This window comes from Canis lupus, chromosome 13 (assembly GCF_048164855.1).
Source record: "Canis lupus baileyi chromosome 13, mCanLup2.hap1, whole genome shotgun sequence".
Taxonomy (NCBI): Eukaryota; Metazoa; Chordata; class Mammalia; order Carnivora; family Canidae; genus Canis; species Canis lupus.
The window spans coordinates 57,203,160-57,216,128 of NC_132850.1; the positions used below are offsets into that span (position 1 = coordinate 57,203,160).

The 12,969-nt window shown below is 40.1% G+C and overlaps 1 protein-coding gene across 4 annotated transcripts in view; it reads left to right on the forward strand.

Moving 5' to 3' along the window:
• FNIP2 (folliculin interacting protein 2) overlaps positions 1 to 12,969 on the forward strand; it is a 132,279-nt gene that overhangs the window by 35,063 nt on the left and 84,247 nt on the right. Inside the window, exon 1 of one of the 4 annotated variants that reach the window (XM_072773782.1) lies at positions 6,325 to 6,930. The exons of 2 other annotated variants lie outside the window; for them this stretch is intronic. In XM_072773782.1, coding sequence (XP_072629883.1) covers positions 6,752 to 6,930 — 179 coding nt within the window. In that variant the 5' untranslated portion in view covers positions 6,325 to 6,751. Of the gene's footprint in view, positions 1 to 6,324; positions 6,931 to 12,969 lie in introns of those variants that run through there. One more of the 4 variants, XM_072773784.1, reaches the window with a different exon arrangement.

Sequence of the window (12,969 nt, forward strand, 5' to 3'; positions counted from 1 at the left end):
CTTTGAAAACTACTGGTAAAAAGGCTTGTGATCAGTTGTTCGTGGATGTGGAAAAGGTTTTATGGAAGAGAGTGAGTTGTTCTGATAAAAGGAGGGTCAGTTGTAGTAGCTGTGGATCAGGAGTTCCCCCCATTTATTGTTCCCTTTTTCTCATTAAGGTAATGTGAATAGGCAGAGAAAGATTTTTTTAAAGATTTTATTTATTTATTTTGGAGATCGAGAGCAAGAGAGCACGTGTGCAGGTGGGGGTGGGGTGGGGAGAAAAACAAGCAGACTCTGCGCTGAGCAGAGTCTGACGTAAGGCTCCATCCCACGACCCTAAGATCGTGACCTGAGCAGAAATCAAGAGTTAGATACTTAACTGAATGAGCCACCCAGGCATCCAGAGAAAGATTCTTCATAGAAAGTTACATTAGATAGGAATAATTAGGCTGGACTTTTTGGAAACTATGTTATGTTAGGCCTTCATTTTTTCTCTGTTTAAACCCATCTCTCTCAGTTGTGGCTTTTAAGTTAATTTTTCATTACATACAGTGATCACTATTTTTATCACCTGAAGAGTGTGAAGTCAAGGGGATGCAGAAATGCATGAATGCTTACCTTGAAACCTTCCTAACTTTAATTATCCCATCTCTAAATTAGGCATGGGAATGGATTTTTCCTCAGATACTAAATCTTGGATTTCAGTGGGTCCCCAGAACACCGCATTGGAAGGAGTTGCAGAGGAGTCTGTGTACAACAGGAAATAGTGTTCTGGTTGATTAGAGATTTTGGCCAATGGCAAAAAATGGGGTTGGACTAGTATTTTCAGTAACAAGTATTTGCTGTGTGATCCCAATGATACTTACACCATTTCTGAACTCATAAATGTAGCATTCTTTTCTAGGACCACTTAGTACCAGCTATGAGATTGGAAACAATACACATAAAGGTTAAAAAGTTGAACCAGGGACACCTGTCTGACTCTGTCAGAGCACATGACTTTTTTTTTTTTTTAAGATTTTATTTTATTTATGAGAAATACAGGGAAAGAGAGGCAGAGACATAAGCAGAGGGAGAAGTAGGCTCCCTCGTGGTGGAGCCCCATGTGGGACTTGATCCCAGGACCCTGGGATCATGACCTGAGCCAGACAGATGCTCAGCCACTGAGCCACCCAGGCATCCCTCGTGATTCTTGATCTCAGGGTTGTACATCTGAGCCCCATTGGGGGGGGGGGGAGGATTTACTTAAAAAAAAAAAAGTTGAACCAGTAGTCTTCCTTCCTTACAACTGTCATGTGACTTCACCATACTTCCACACTTCCCTAATCTTCCCCTCTAACATCTGCTATAGTTCATGTGTATTGTGAAAGTATCTCTGGTGACAGCAGCAGTTCAAGTCAATGTATTGAATTGGAGGTAGAATGCAGGAATTCAGGCAGTGACTTCAGATACTTTCTTAAATGTGTGAAGGAAATAGAGAACTTTACCATGAGTAGCATTACAAAGGATGATGATAAATTTTGTATGTATGTTGTGTAGTATTTAAATATCAGGATGTCCAGCATGATAATGAGTCATATAGTATGGGTACCTAGATGAGTATGATTCCATTTCAGGAAACAGAAGACTGAGAGAAAAGAAAGATCAAATTGAGGTATAGAACAGAATTTGGGGCACCAAAGATCTAAAGGTATCTTTCTCTTAGCTACTGTATGAGCTACTCTGATTGTTGTTGAAAAATGACCTCTGTGCTTTGGAGCCAAAATATAACACGAAGACAGAGTTTGGGATAAAGAGGAACAATAGTTTTATTGCTTTGCTGGGCAAACGAGGCTGCAGGAGGCTACGGCCTTCAAAAACTGCGAGCCCTCCCCGAGGAAGGGGTAAGGGGGTTTTATAAGGAAATAGAGGATCTAGCTGGTTTGGGCAGGAACTATGTCTCTGCTACTAGCCTTCTCGATCATGTCTTTAGAGTGGTTCTGGGTTCCTGAAACAAAAGCCTCAAAGAAGGGAGGAGGGGAGGTTTGCAGAAGAGAAGGAAAAGGTGACTTTAAAAACTGAGCTTTGCTGAAGCATTAGTGCAGCCGTTTTGATTTTTGTTCAACTTTATGCTTTAAAGTGGTTTCAGAACTTCTCAGAAGAATGGTTATGTTGATATAACTATTACTTGTTTTTTCCATTTACTGAAGAAGTTTTAAAACTCCCATTTAAACATAAAAGGAAATCTGGAGTCATACAGAGGCATCTAAGTACAGTGGTTGTGGTTTTGATATACATCTCTATTACATTTTATCAGATTTTTGAGCTGTGGAATTAAAGGTTATTAAGGGGAGGGACAGAGGAAATGGCTCTTTCACTTTTTAAAAGCTTTTTTTTTTTTTTTTAAGGTTTTATTTATTTATTCACAAGAGACAGAGAGAGAGGCAGAGACATAGGCAGAGGGAGAAGCAGTCTCCTTGCAGGCAGCCCGATGTGGGACTTGATCCCGGGACTCCAGGATCACTCCCTGAGCTAAAGGCAGACGCTTAACCACTGAGCCACCCAGGCATCCCCACTTTTTAAAAGTTTTAAATTTCTTTCTGTTACGATGCTGCATGAGTCGCATTGATTGGAGTGAACACAAAATGTTAAAGCATCTAAAGGAACTTTTGCCATCATAAATGAGAGAAAGATGGTGTGTGTGTGTGTTTAAGCACAATCACCCTCTTGGTCAGAAAATATGCATTAGACTGTTAAAGGAGAACACTGCTTGTTGTAGATAGATTCATATCATTGGTTTAATACCACTGAATGTTGGGATCCCTGGGTGGCGCAGCGGTTTGGCGCCTGCCTTTGGCCCAGGGCGCGATCCTGGAGACCCGGGATCGAATCCCACGTTGGGCTTCCGGTGCATGGAGCCTGCTTCTCCCTCTGCCTGTGTCTCTGCCTCTCTCTCTCTCTCTCTCTCTGTGACTATCATAAATAAATTAAAAAAAAAATACCACTGAATGTTTACTTTGAAACTATCAAAAAGGGGATCCCTGGGTGTTGCAGCGGTTTGGCGCCTGCCTTTGGCCTAGGACGCGATCCTGGAGACCCGGGATCGAATCCCACGTCGGGCTCCCAGTGCATGGAGCCTGCTTCTCCCTCTGCCTATGTCTCTGCCTCTCTCTCTCTCTCTCTCTCTGTGTGTGTGTGTGACTATCATAAATAAATAAAAATTAAAAAAAAAGAAACTATCAAAAAACATCTACCGAGTGTAAGACCTGTGTGAGGTACAAAGATGAATGTCAAACCCAGTTTTTATACTCAAAATTTATGATCTAGTTAGGATCATAAGGTACATACACTATGTTGCAAAGCAGTTATATGTTAAATGTTAAAAGTGTGGTTTAAAAAAATTATAGAGGGGGATGCCTGCGTGGCTCAGTTGTTAAGCACGCGACTCTTGATTTCAGCACAGGTCATGATCTCAGGGTCCTGGGATTGAGCCCCTGCATCAGGCTCCATGCTCAATGGGGAGTCTACTTGAGGGTTCTCTCTCTCTTCTCCCTCTGCCCCTCACCCCCACCTGCTACTCACATGCACTCTGTCTCTCTTTTTCTAAAATAAATCTTTAAACAAAAATTACAGAAGAATTCAAGGGAGAAAAAGATCTTCTAGCCTAGGAAGTCATCATGGGGAAAATGAATTTTTTACCAAGGAAGTGTTTCTCAAATGTGTAGTTCCCAGACAAGCAGCAACAGCATCCTCAGAACTTGTTAGAAATGTACATTCTCAGACTCCACCTGGGAACTGCTGAATCAGAAACCCTGGGGGCAGGCTCAGCAATCTGTGTTTATAAGCATACTGAGTTTGAGCACCACTTAGCCTAGGTGGATAAAAGGTATGCTGACTCAATTTAGGGAGAAACAGTGACTGGTGTGTAGTGTTTAGTTAAAGATGGCTGGCTGAATGAAAGAAACATACAGAAGGTGTTTAGCTTCTGTTTAAGGGAATTCCTTCCCAATGCAGTTTGATCCTTATTTCATCCAGTTATCCTTTGTAACTATGTTGTCATTTCATCTCTTATTATTCTGATCATTTAAAATGTTTGCTTCATTTTTTATGTTTAATAGTTAGCCATGAAGCTGTTCAATCATCCTGATATCTTATATTTTCTAAAGGCTTCAAATACTGCTATCAATGCAAATATTATGATAATATAGGTTGAATAATTATTTAGAATACGTGTTTAAAAAGAGAGATTCGTGGGTGTCGAGGTGGCTTAGTCCATTAAGTGTCCAACTCCTTGATTTAGGCTCAAGTCATGATTTCAGGGTTGTAAGATGAAGCTCTGCGTCTGGCTCCACACTGGGCATGGAGCCTGCTTAAGATCCTCTCTCTCTTACTCTCTCTGCGCCTCCACCCCTGTCTCAAAGTTAGGGGAAAAAAAGAGGATTTCATGTCCTTTCATTAGATCCTAGATAAATATCTGTTAGTATTACATTTTTAAAACTTCATTCTTTTTTTACATATAAAAAATGGGGTATGTTCCCCCAGCACTTGTACATAGTTTATAAAATTCAGTTATTTTGGCATTTTTAGGTGCCAGACATCAACAGTGAACATGTTAAAAAATAAAATTCAGCTGAGTAAATTTGAAGATCTAATTGGCTTTATTAAATGACTCATGAATCAAGCAATATCCCACCTAGCAAACAGAGGGATGTTCCAAGGAGTTGTTCAAAATGGAATGTTTTTATAGGAAGAAGGGGGGAGAAAGAAAGGTATAAGCAAAAGAAAACAAAAGAAGGTCAGGGGTCTTACTATACAGATTACCTTAGCTTCCTTTGTAGGGGTTGGTGGAGGGGACCCGTGTGCTAGATTTCCTCATTGGTGCTTATTTGAAAATTCCTGATTTGACAGGTTAAAACAGAATGCTAGGGGAGGTTGAAACTGCAGTGAAGTTAGTTATTAAGCTCCGGTTTGATGACTTGGTGTGGCTGGAGTAACACCATTTGGGGCCTGCAGTTTTCTTTCTGACAAACTATACTTTCGTTTCTCCTGTGATTTTAGAGGAGGTAAAAATGTGGGTGAATTGGAGACACTGATTTGGAGCCTCACTTGGGCCACTTAGGAAGTCAGTGTGATAATGGCAAAAGGAGGCTTTCCTTTCAGCCTTTGCTCATCCAGCTGTTCTGTGCCTAAAGTGGAAGAGTTATAGTGCTTGCATAAGTGAGCTTCTGAGTCTCTGTTTAAAAAGAGAAAGTGATGTTAAAGACAGTTCAGGGGAAAAAGAAGAACCCATGATCACATGGTGGCCACATAGTTAAGCTTTAAGGTCAAAATGTGTTCCCCTTTCTGGAAAAATGAATTCATTTTCTCCTAATCTGGTTTTATCTTGGCACTATCAGTTTATCACGTGAACAGAGAAATCTAGTCATTGTTGTAGGTGTGTTGCAATCTTTATTTCTCAAGGGAGGATGTATTTAAGATCTTTTTTGGGTTTGTTATAAAGGAACTTTAGAGTCACACAGATAATGATGTCTTAATGTAATTGAAGCCTCTGCCCCAATATCATTAGATTTTTCTCACACTGTGGGGTAAAATAATTGGCTGCCATTATAAAGACACATTTAAAACCTCTTGATGCTAGAGACCCAGCCAAAGGTTCATCAGATTTTAAGGATCTATTAATATTTTCTTCAGCCAAATTCAAGGATGAGGAAAAAAAAAAGAGTTAAGACAATCCCTTATAGTTTTCAAGATCTGACCTGTATTTTAAGGACCTATGCTTTTTATTTCTTCTTACTTTTTCCATGAACTCATAATACTGTGGAAAAATCATATTGATCCTATAGCATTATTTCATTTTACAGATGAAGTATGTTAATGTCAGAATTCAAAAGTGAACTTCTGTCCTTACATTCTGGCAGTTCAGGGTTTTCTTGGCCTGAATATACCCAGGAATCGGGAATTTAGTGTAAGAGTTATGTCAGAGGGTTTATGGCTTCTCATTTATTATTATTTTTCTTATGTATGTGTATGTATATAATTTTTCTTAATTATATAACTGTGTCTATTTGGTATTAAAGCAATGATGTGTCCCTACTCTCCCTCCCCAACTCCTGTGTATTAAGCCCTACCTTTGTTGTGTGTAACTATCTCCCTCACTTGCTATGGGTAGGGTTTTGCAAGGTTGCAGAGTAAGACCAGTCAGCTGACACTTGCTCACATGAGAGCCATTAAAGAGGGTGGTGTGGCCAATGTCAGAACAACCTTGCAGCTGAAGGCAAGTCACTGCATTTGCCCAGAGCCATATGAATAGGTCTTGTGACCAATTAATTGACTACTACATAATCTCCAACAGGGGAGCACAGATGGAATGAGTCAGACCAAGCTGCTCAACCTGTGGAGTGTTTTGTCTTTTGCAGACCGGAGTGCAAGCTTAGGAACAAAAGTAGGAAGTGGGATTTGGATGTGTCTGTTTATAATGGTCCTGCTGAGAGCATATTTTATAACTGGATGGATACATCTGACTTCCTAATACTTTGGCAGGCTTAATTTACATAACACATGAATGTTCCTTTCCCCCTCTCTCTCTCTCTCTATTTTTAATTTTGAAAGAGGAAACTAGTAGCTACTGCCAAGTAGCTCGCCTCACCTACTGTATAGGGAGTACCGTGATTATTTAGGATGGCTGGTCAGTTTGGAATATCCCTCAGACAACAAAGAATCTTCAGCATTTGTGTCCCGAGTCCATGTTGGTAGTCAGGATAAACCCGAAGAAAGTTCAACCACCTAGGGGATGTGTGGCGGCACAGCGAAGACTGCAAATCGGCCAGGGGGCTGGCAGGAGTCAGCCAGATGTGTGTGTCATGCCGGTTCTGGTGCTGGGAGAACTATCAAGACACCTTTATGCACAAAGACTCGAAAACGTGCCAGGGTAGGAAGGGGTACTACTGATCGCTTGGAACTCAGCCACAGGTTTGAAACTTTTATTTAAAGTCTCAGAGAAATTTTGCTTTAAATCACTGTGTACCAAAAAGATGAAATTATATTGATCTGAAAGTTGTTTTTCAAGAGTACTTTTTGTAGGTCATGGGGTGGTTGGTGGGTGTGTAGCAACAAGTCCTTTCCTGTATAGAAAAGGTGTAGGCATGGTTGTTATTATCATTTTTTACTGTTTCAATTCTACTACCCATCTGCTTTCTTAACTTTTCATTACTTTTATTGGAGCCAGCTTGCAAGGAATGGTTACATCCTTGTCCTGTGTTGAAGTTTGAACAATATGTATCATTCACAGAGATGATCAGGGGGAAAAAGGGTTGCAGTCCTGAAGTACCTCTGCAGTTGGTAGATGGGGCATAGGGCTGAAAGTTCTCACTTCTTAGTTTGAATGGTAGGTGGAAGCAGGGTGGTGGGAGAGAGTCCAGTCTCCTGGAAAATTATTTTCATGAGAAGGATGGTATCATGCTTAACTAATTTTAATAATGGAGCTTACAAAAAAATGATGGAGCTTACATGAAGAGACTAATACTACATTTACTGTTTTCCTTAAGGGTGATTATGTCATCCATTTGGAAGAATTTATTAATTTAATTAGTAATAATTCTTAATTGAAACATATTTGTGAAGAATTTTATCACATGTCAAGGAGAAGGAAAAATCCTTTGAAAATTGCATTTCATTTCAAAATCTGTTGTAGACAGGTAGGAGAGTCAAATTAAGCTTGATTCTCATGATCAGTGTAAAAGTAAGTTTCTAAATTCACTTAAGTGTTATTTTTTTTCCTTATACAGCCTTTCTTAAAATTAACATCAAACTTTATCAGTACATTTCTTGGTTCACTAAAAATCAGAATATACTTCCTGTCATATAAAAATCATTGTCTTTCTTTAGTAGAAACTTAACAGAATGGTATATAGTCTACTCCAGTATAAGAGCCCAGCTGATTGAAGAGTAGGGAGAAGTATGGAAGTAATTTTTTAGGTGCTGGGTCACATGCTGTCCATTTAATTAAAGAGAGGTATTTATAGAGGAAGTGGCAATGAATGATGTACATTAGAAAAATACATTTGAGTATTCAGATAAGAATTTCACTTTTAGGGGATCCCTGGGTGGCTCAGGGGTTTATTAGCGCCTGCCTTTGGCCCAGGGTGTAATCCTGGAGTCCCAGGATCAAGTCCCACATTGGGCTCCCTGTGTGGAGCCTGCTTATCCAACCCTGCCTATGTCTTTGCCCCCACCTCCCACCCCCCGTGTCTCTCATGAATAAATAAATAAAATCTTAAAAAAAAAAAGAATTTCACTTTTATATTATCTGTTTCTTATCAAGAAAGGACAGCTAAATGATAGGAAAGAGAAATGGATTGGCACCCAGTTGATCTGGATCCTGATCCTGATCCCTGGCTCTGCTGCCCAAGGGCCTTGTCACCATGTGGGAGTCTCGAGGCTTTTCTGGTCTCACTTTAACTCTAGGCCATGAAGTTGGGTCAGATTATTGGGGGGGCGGGGGGGGTCCTTTCCTCCTCTGAAATTCTAAGATGTAGCATCCTGACCTTTTGTAATCTCTGTTTGTGTTATTCATACATTTCTAGATTCCCCAAAAAGATATTTGGGATGAGCGGACAGTATCAGCATAAGAAAACATGTGCAGGACCACACAACTTTTTTTTTAAACTTGAAAATATTTTGGTATGACCGTCTGTTTATCACTTCAGTGAACTTGATATTCTTTAGTGGATTTTAATCATTTTTATTGAACAACACTTTAACAAAAATTTTTCATATCCACTATTGCCTTTTCTTATTTTAACTTCCTTTAGATTTACTTCTTTTTTTTTTTTTTTTTTTTAAGAATTCTGTAGAGTGAGGGGGATCCCTGGGTGGCGCAGCGGTTTGGCGCCTGCCTTTGGCCCAGGGCGCGATCCTGGAGACCCGGGATCAAATCCCACATCGGGCTCCTGGTGCATGGAGCCTGCTTCTCCCTCTGCCTGTGTCTCTGCCTCTCTCTCTCTCTCTGTGACTATCATAAATAAATAAAAATTTAAAAAAAAAGAATTCTGTAGAGTGAGGACATATATTTGTCAATGAATCGGAATTCATCTCTAGTCAGAACCAATTGTCATGGTAGATCTCATCCACTTTCTCTTCCCCTTCCTACGATCTTGAAAACGTATTCGTTATTTGCAGTGTTGTGCTTGGTTTCCTGAATTTCTTTAGGACTTGGACCAGTCTCGGGGGTAGAGTGAATTATTGACAGGGGCTTACCCTGTAAGATTAGGTTCCAAAGTTTTCACTAGTCATCTAAATGAGGTAGCAGTCAGTTAAGTATGACTTTTTGCTCCTGTGTATCTTAAATCAATAATTTTAGGTGGTTTTAGCTAAAGACCACACTGATAAATAGGGTTTTTATTTTCTCCCCCCCCCATCTTTCATCATGATTTTCCAGTTACTCTAAAGATGAAAAGAAAGATTCCGCGAATATGGAGGAGTCATTTTAGATACCTAACAGCAGCCCACAGTGTAAAACTGACACAGTTCACTGCAGAAAGAAACATTTTAATCTTTCCTATTATGTTTCATGTGGAATGAAATATTTCAGGATAGAATTCTGTCCTTCTTGACTTCACTTCTGTTCTCCTTAATAATGACAGATATTGGAGTTTCATTTATTATATTGCAAAATTCCAGAATCAACAAATCTAGTAACTGTAGGATGCTGGGTATATAGTATAGTCTTCCGTAATTGTGTCCTTCTTTCTTAAGATACCAACCATAGCAAAGCTGTCAGTGACTTGATTTTTCTCACTTTACCAACAAATTAGTTAACCATAGGGGCTGTTTATATAAGAAATCTGGTATTATTTGCCAAGCTTATCGGCGAATCATTGTTTCTCTGATGGCAAGAGAAAATTTTACATAACCTTGTCTTAAAAAAGTATACACTCCCCACATAGAAGAGGAACTGAAACAAAGCACTTCAGAGTCAATGGTGCTTTAATTTTTATATTTTGGAATTTGGATTCACCAGAGACTCTTTGTACTGCCTTAGAAATCACCAGGACAGGAAGGGCTGAAGAATTGATGAGTGTGTATTATCTGACTTGTCTGCAATTTGGATGAACCAATTCTATCAAAAAAGAAAGAGGATTAGCTTGCTTGGGGTAATTGCTTAAGAGAAGAAGTACAGAAACCAGGGTTTATTTCCTTTCCCCTAGTTCACTGCTTCACAGAGATAAGCTGAGACGATTTTACTACCAGTCTTTATAGCTGTTAGGATGACTGAGTAGGAAATAACAAAGATAGTTACAGATTTAAAGAGAGATATGCTAAGGCAACAGATCAAAGCATTCTGTTCTGAAGAATTTAGTGAAAAAGGGCTGAAATGTAATGCAGTTTGTAGGGCTGGGGAGAGTGTTTTTCATGTGTTCTTCACTTAGAAACACTGTGAAAACTATCCTGCTTTGATACTAAGTAGAAAATGTAGTTGTCCGACAGGTTGAATGAAGTGGGTAGAGAAAAAAACCAAAACCTGGTCAGCTGACGGTCTTGTGCTTTGCAACAAGCTTCACAGAGAGGTTGAAATTGCTGGGTGTGACTCTTTCAGATGCAACGAGTACTGCTGTCACAAGTTCTTCTGCCCTTTCTGCATTCCTTCCCTTTTCACTGATTTTATGTGCCAGCAGGAATTTTATTTGACTCACTAGGAGTTTATTTCCACTGGCTGATGTTTGGGATTCAGAGATGTAATTTGAGAATGAGTGAATGAATGAAGGAATGCAGTGGTAATTTGGTATGGCTGCAAAGTCGTGTCTGATTTAGGTTTTAAAAAACATCCATCTTTTCCCTCTGAGGCCATGTTTCTTCTTGGCAATGAATCAGAGCAGTCTTGGCATCGAGGGGTTTTGAAGGGAGTGTGAACTTGCTTGATGTAGACGGACAACTCACGTAAACTTTTGTCTGGGTCTTTTTTTAGCTAAGTGTTGATGACCTAACAGGGTCAAGTCCTTGTTAGTAGTTAGCATAACTAATTATGTCTAGAATGACTGTGTTTCAGACAGAAGATACGGATACTCCAGCTCTGGGGTCTGCAGGCCAAGTTATTGGGCAGCTTCCGAAGTCTTTTTCCCTTGAGTCTCACTCAGCTGTGTGTTGAGCTGGAATACTAGGCTGCACCAGTCCATGATTCCTGGTTCTTCTGTTATGACTCCTGTTGTGAGTCAAGCTGTGGCTTACCCTTATCCTCTGATTGTTACAGTAACAAAAGCTGAATAACTGCTGAATAATGATGTAGCAAGCCCTTGTGGGAACTGGTGAGAGCAGTAACCTGTGACCCATCTAAGATCATAATTAAACTCCCCATCAGAATTCACCAAAGGGAATCCATTCTGTGGGCTCTAACAACACCAAGGTTCCTGGCAATTCTCTTCCCCTTTTGTGGGATCCCAAGTTTATATGGGTTATTGGGTATCAGACCTACATTCATCCATCATTATTTGTATCCTGAAGGGTTTAATCCTTCTCTTACTAGTTTAGAGAGGTTTAAAGAACCACAAGCTCGGTAGCTTAGCAGTTGAGCGTCTGCCTTTGCTCAGGGTGTGATCCTAGGGTCCCTGCCGGGAGTCTGCCTCTCCCCGTCTATGTCTCTGCCTCTCTCTCTGTGTCTCTCATGAATAAATAAATACATCTTTTTTTTTTTTTTTTTCTTAAAAAACAAACAACCCAAAACCCCAAGCTACTCTCTGGTCTTTATAGAACAGATGTGAATTAAAATGCTGTCTTTTTTTCTTGATGTGCCCTTTTCTTTCACTTGTACACCTACCTTGCCTGAAGGTAAAACCCTAAAAAATTAGTAATGCTGTTAGTTTGTTCACTTAATTAAAAACAAAACAAAACAAAACATCTAACATGCAAGAGTCTAGCCTGTAGTACCAGATAAAGTGGAAGCATCTTTGATCTGGGGATCTTCGCTACTCTGATCTTATGATCTGAGGGTTCATCTCTGCCTTGAACTCACTGTGTCTTTGGGAACATTACCTCATCCCTCTGTGCTTCTATTTTCTCTTCTACAAAAAATAATAGAAGTGGTAAATTAGGTTGGTGATCGTCAAACATGTGAACTGTTTTTAAAAATGTAGCTTCCTGAGCTCCGTTTCAGATCCACTTGACCGAATTTGTGGAAGCGGAGCCTGTGGGGTTCTGTTGATTAAAAAACAAACCAATACAGAGAACTTCTGGGGTAATTCTAATGATGAGTCAAGTCTGGGAACCATCAGATAGGTGGTGTGTGAGGTCTCTTCCATCTCTAACATTCTGATTATCTGTCAGTGACCCATGAGTAACAAGGATGTTAGAGAAATGTGAAGACCTTGGGTAATCAAGGGAACCAGAACTATCTCAGTGGTAATCTTTTTCCATTGAGGGAGCAAGCCATATGGATATTTGAGGAAGTATATTCTCAACAGAGGGACTGGTAAGGACAGAGATCCTAAGACAGGAACATGTTTGCTGTGCACCCTAAAAAGAAAAAATGTGCCTAGGGGCAAAAGTGGTTTGGATCCACAAAGTAAATGGTCCTTCCAGGGAATGTGAATGGTCCCAAGTGGGATAGTAGATAGGGCTAGCAGTGGCACGTTGCCATAGGAGAGGCAGGTGGGAGTTGTGTGGCTCCCTAATTTCTCTCCCATTGGCCTTTGCTTGATAACAACAGTTCCTATTATTAGAACCTCATTTCTTCATATTGAAGCCTTGTTCTCTCAAGGTAGTAAGTGAAATGTTAGTGTGAACTATTATGAGAACTTGTTCCTTTGTCAGGAGGAACAAGACCATATGAAAGGGTTGGGCTCATTCTGTAGAGCAGCATATGAGGATTGACCTTCTCCTCTCCAGCTGAGTGGACAAGCCGGGGAGACAGCTCAGCCAAATAGGGACAGAGACTTTTGATGGCCATATCCAGAGCTCAAATAATGTGTTCTTTGTTTTCATCTTCACGGGAAATTCTCTAGCAGACTATAACAGACC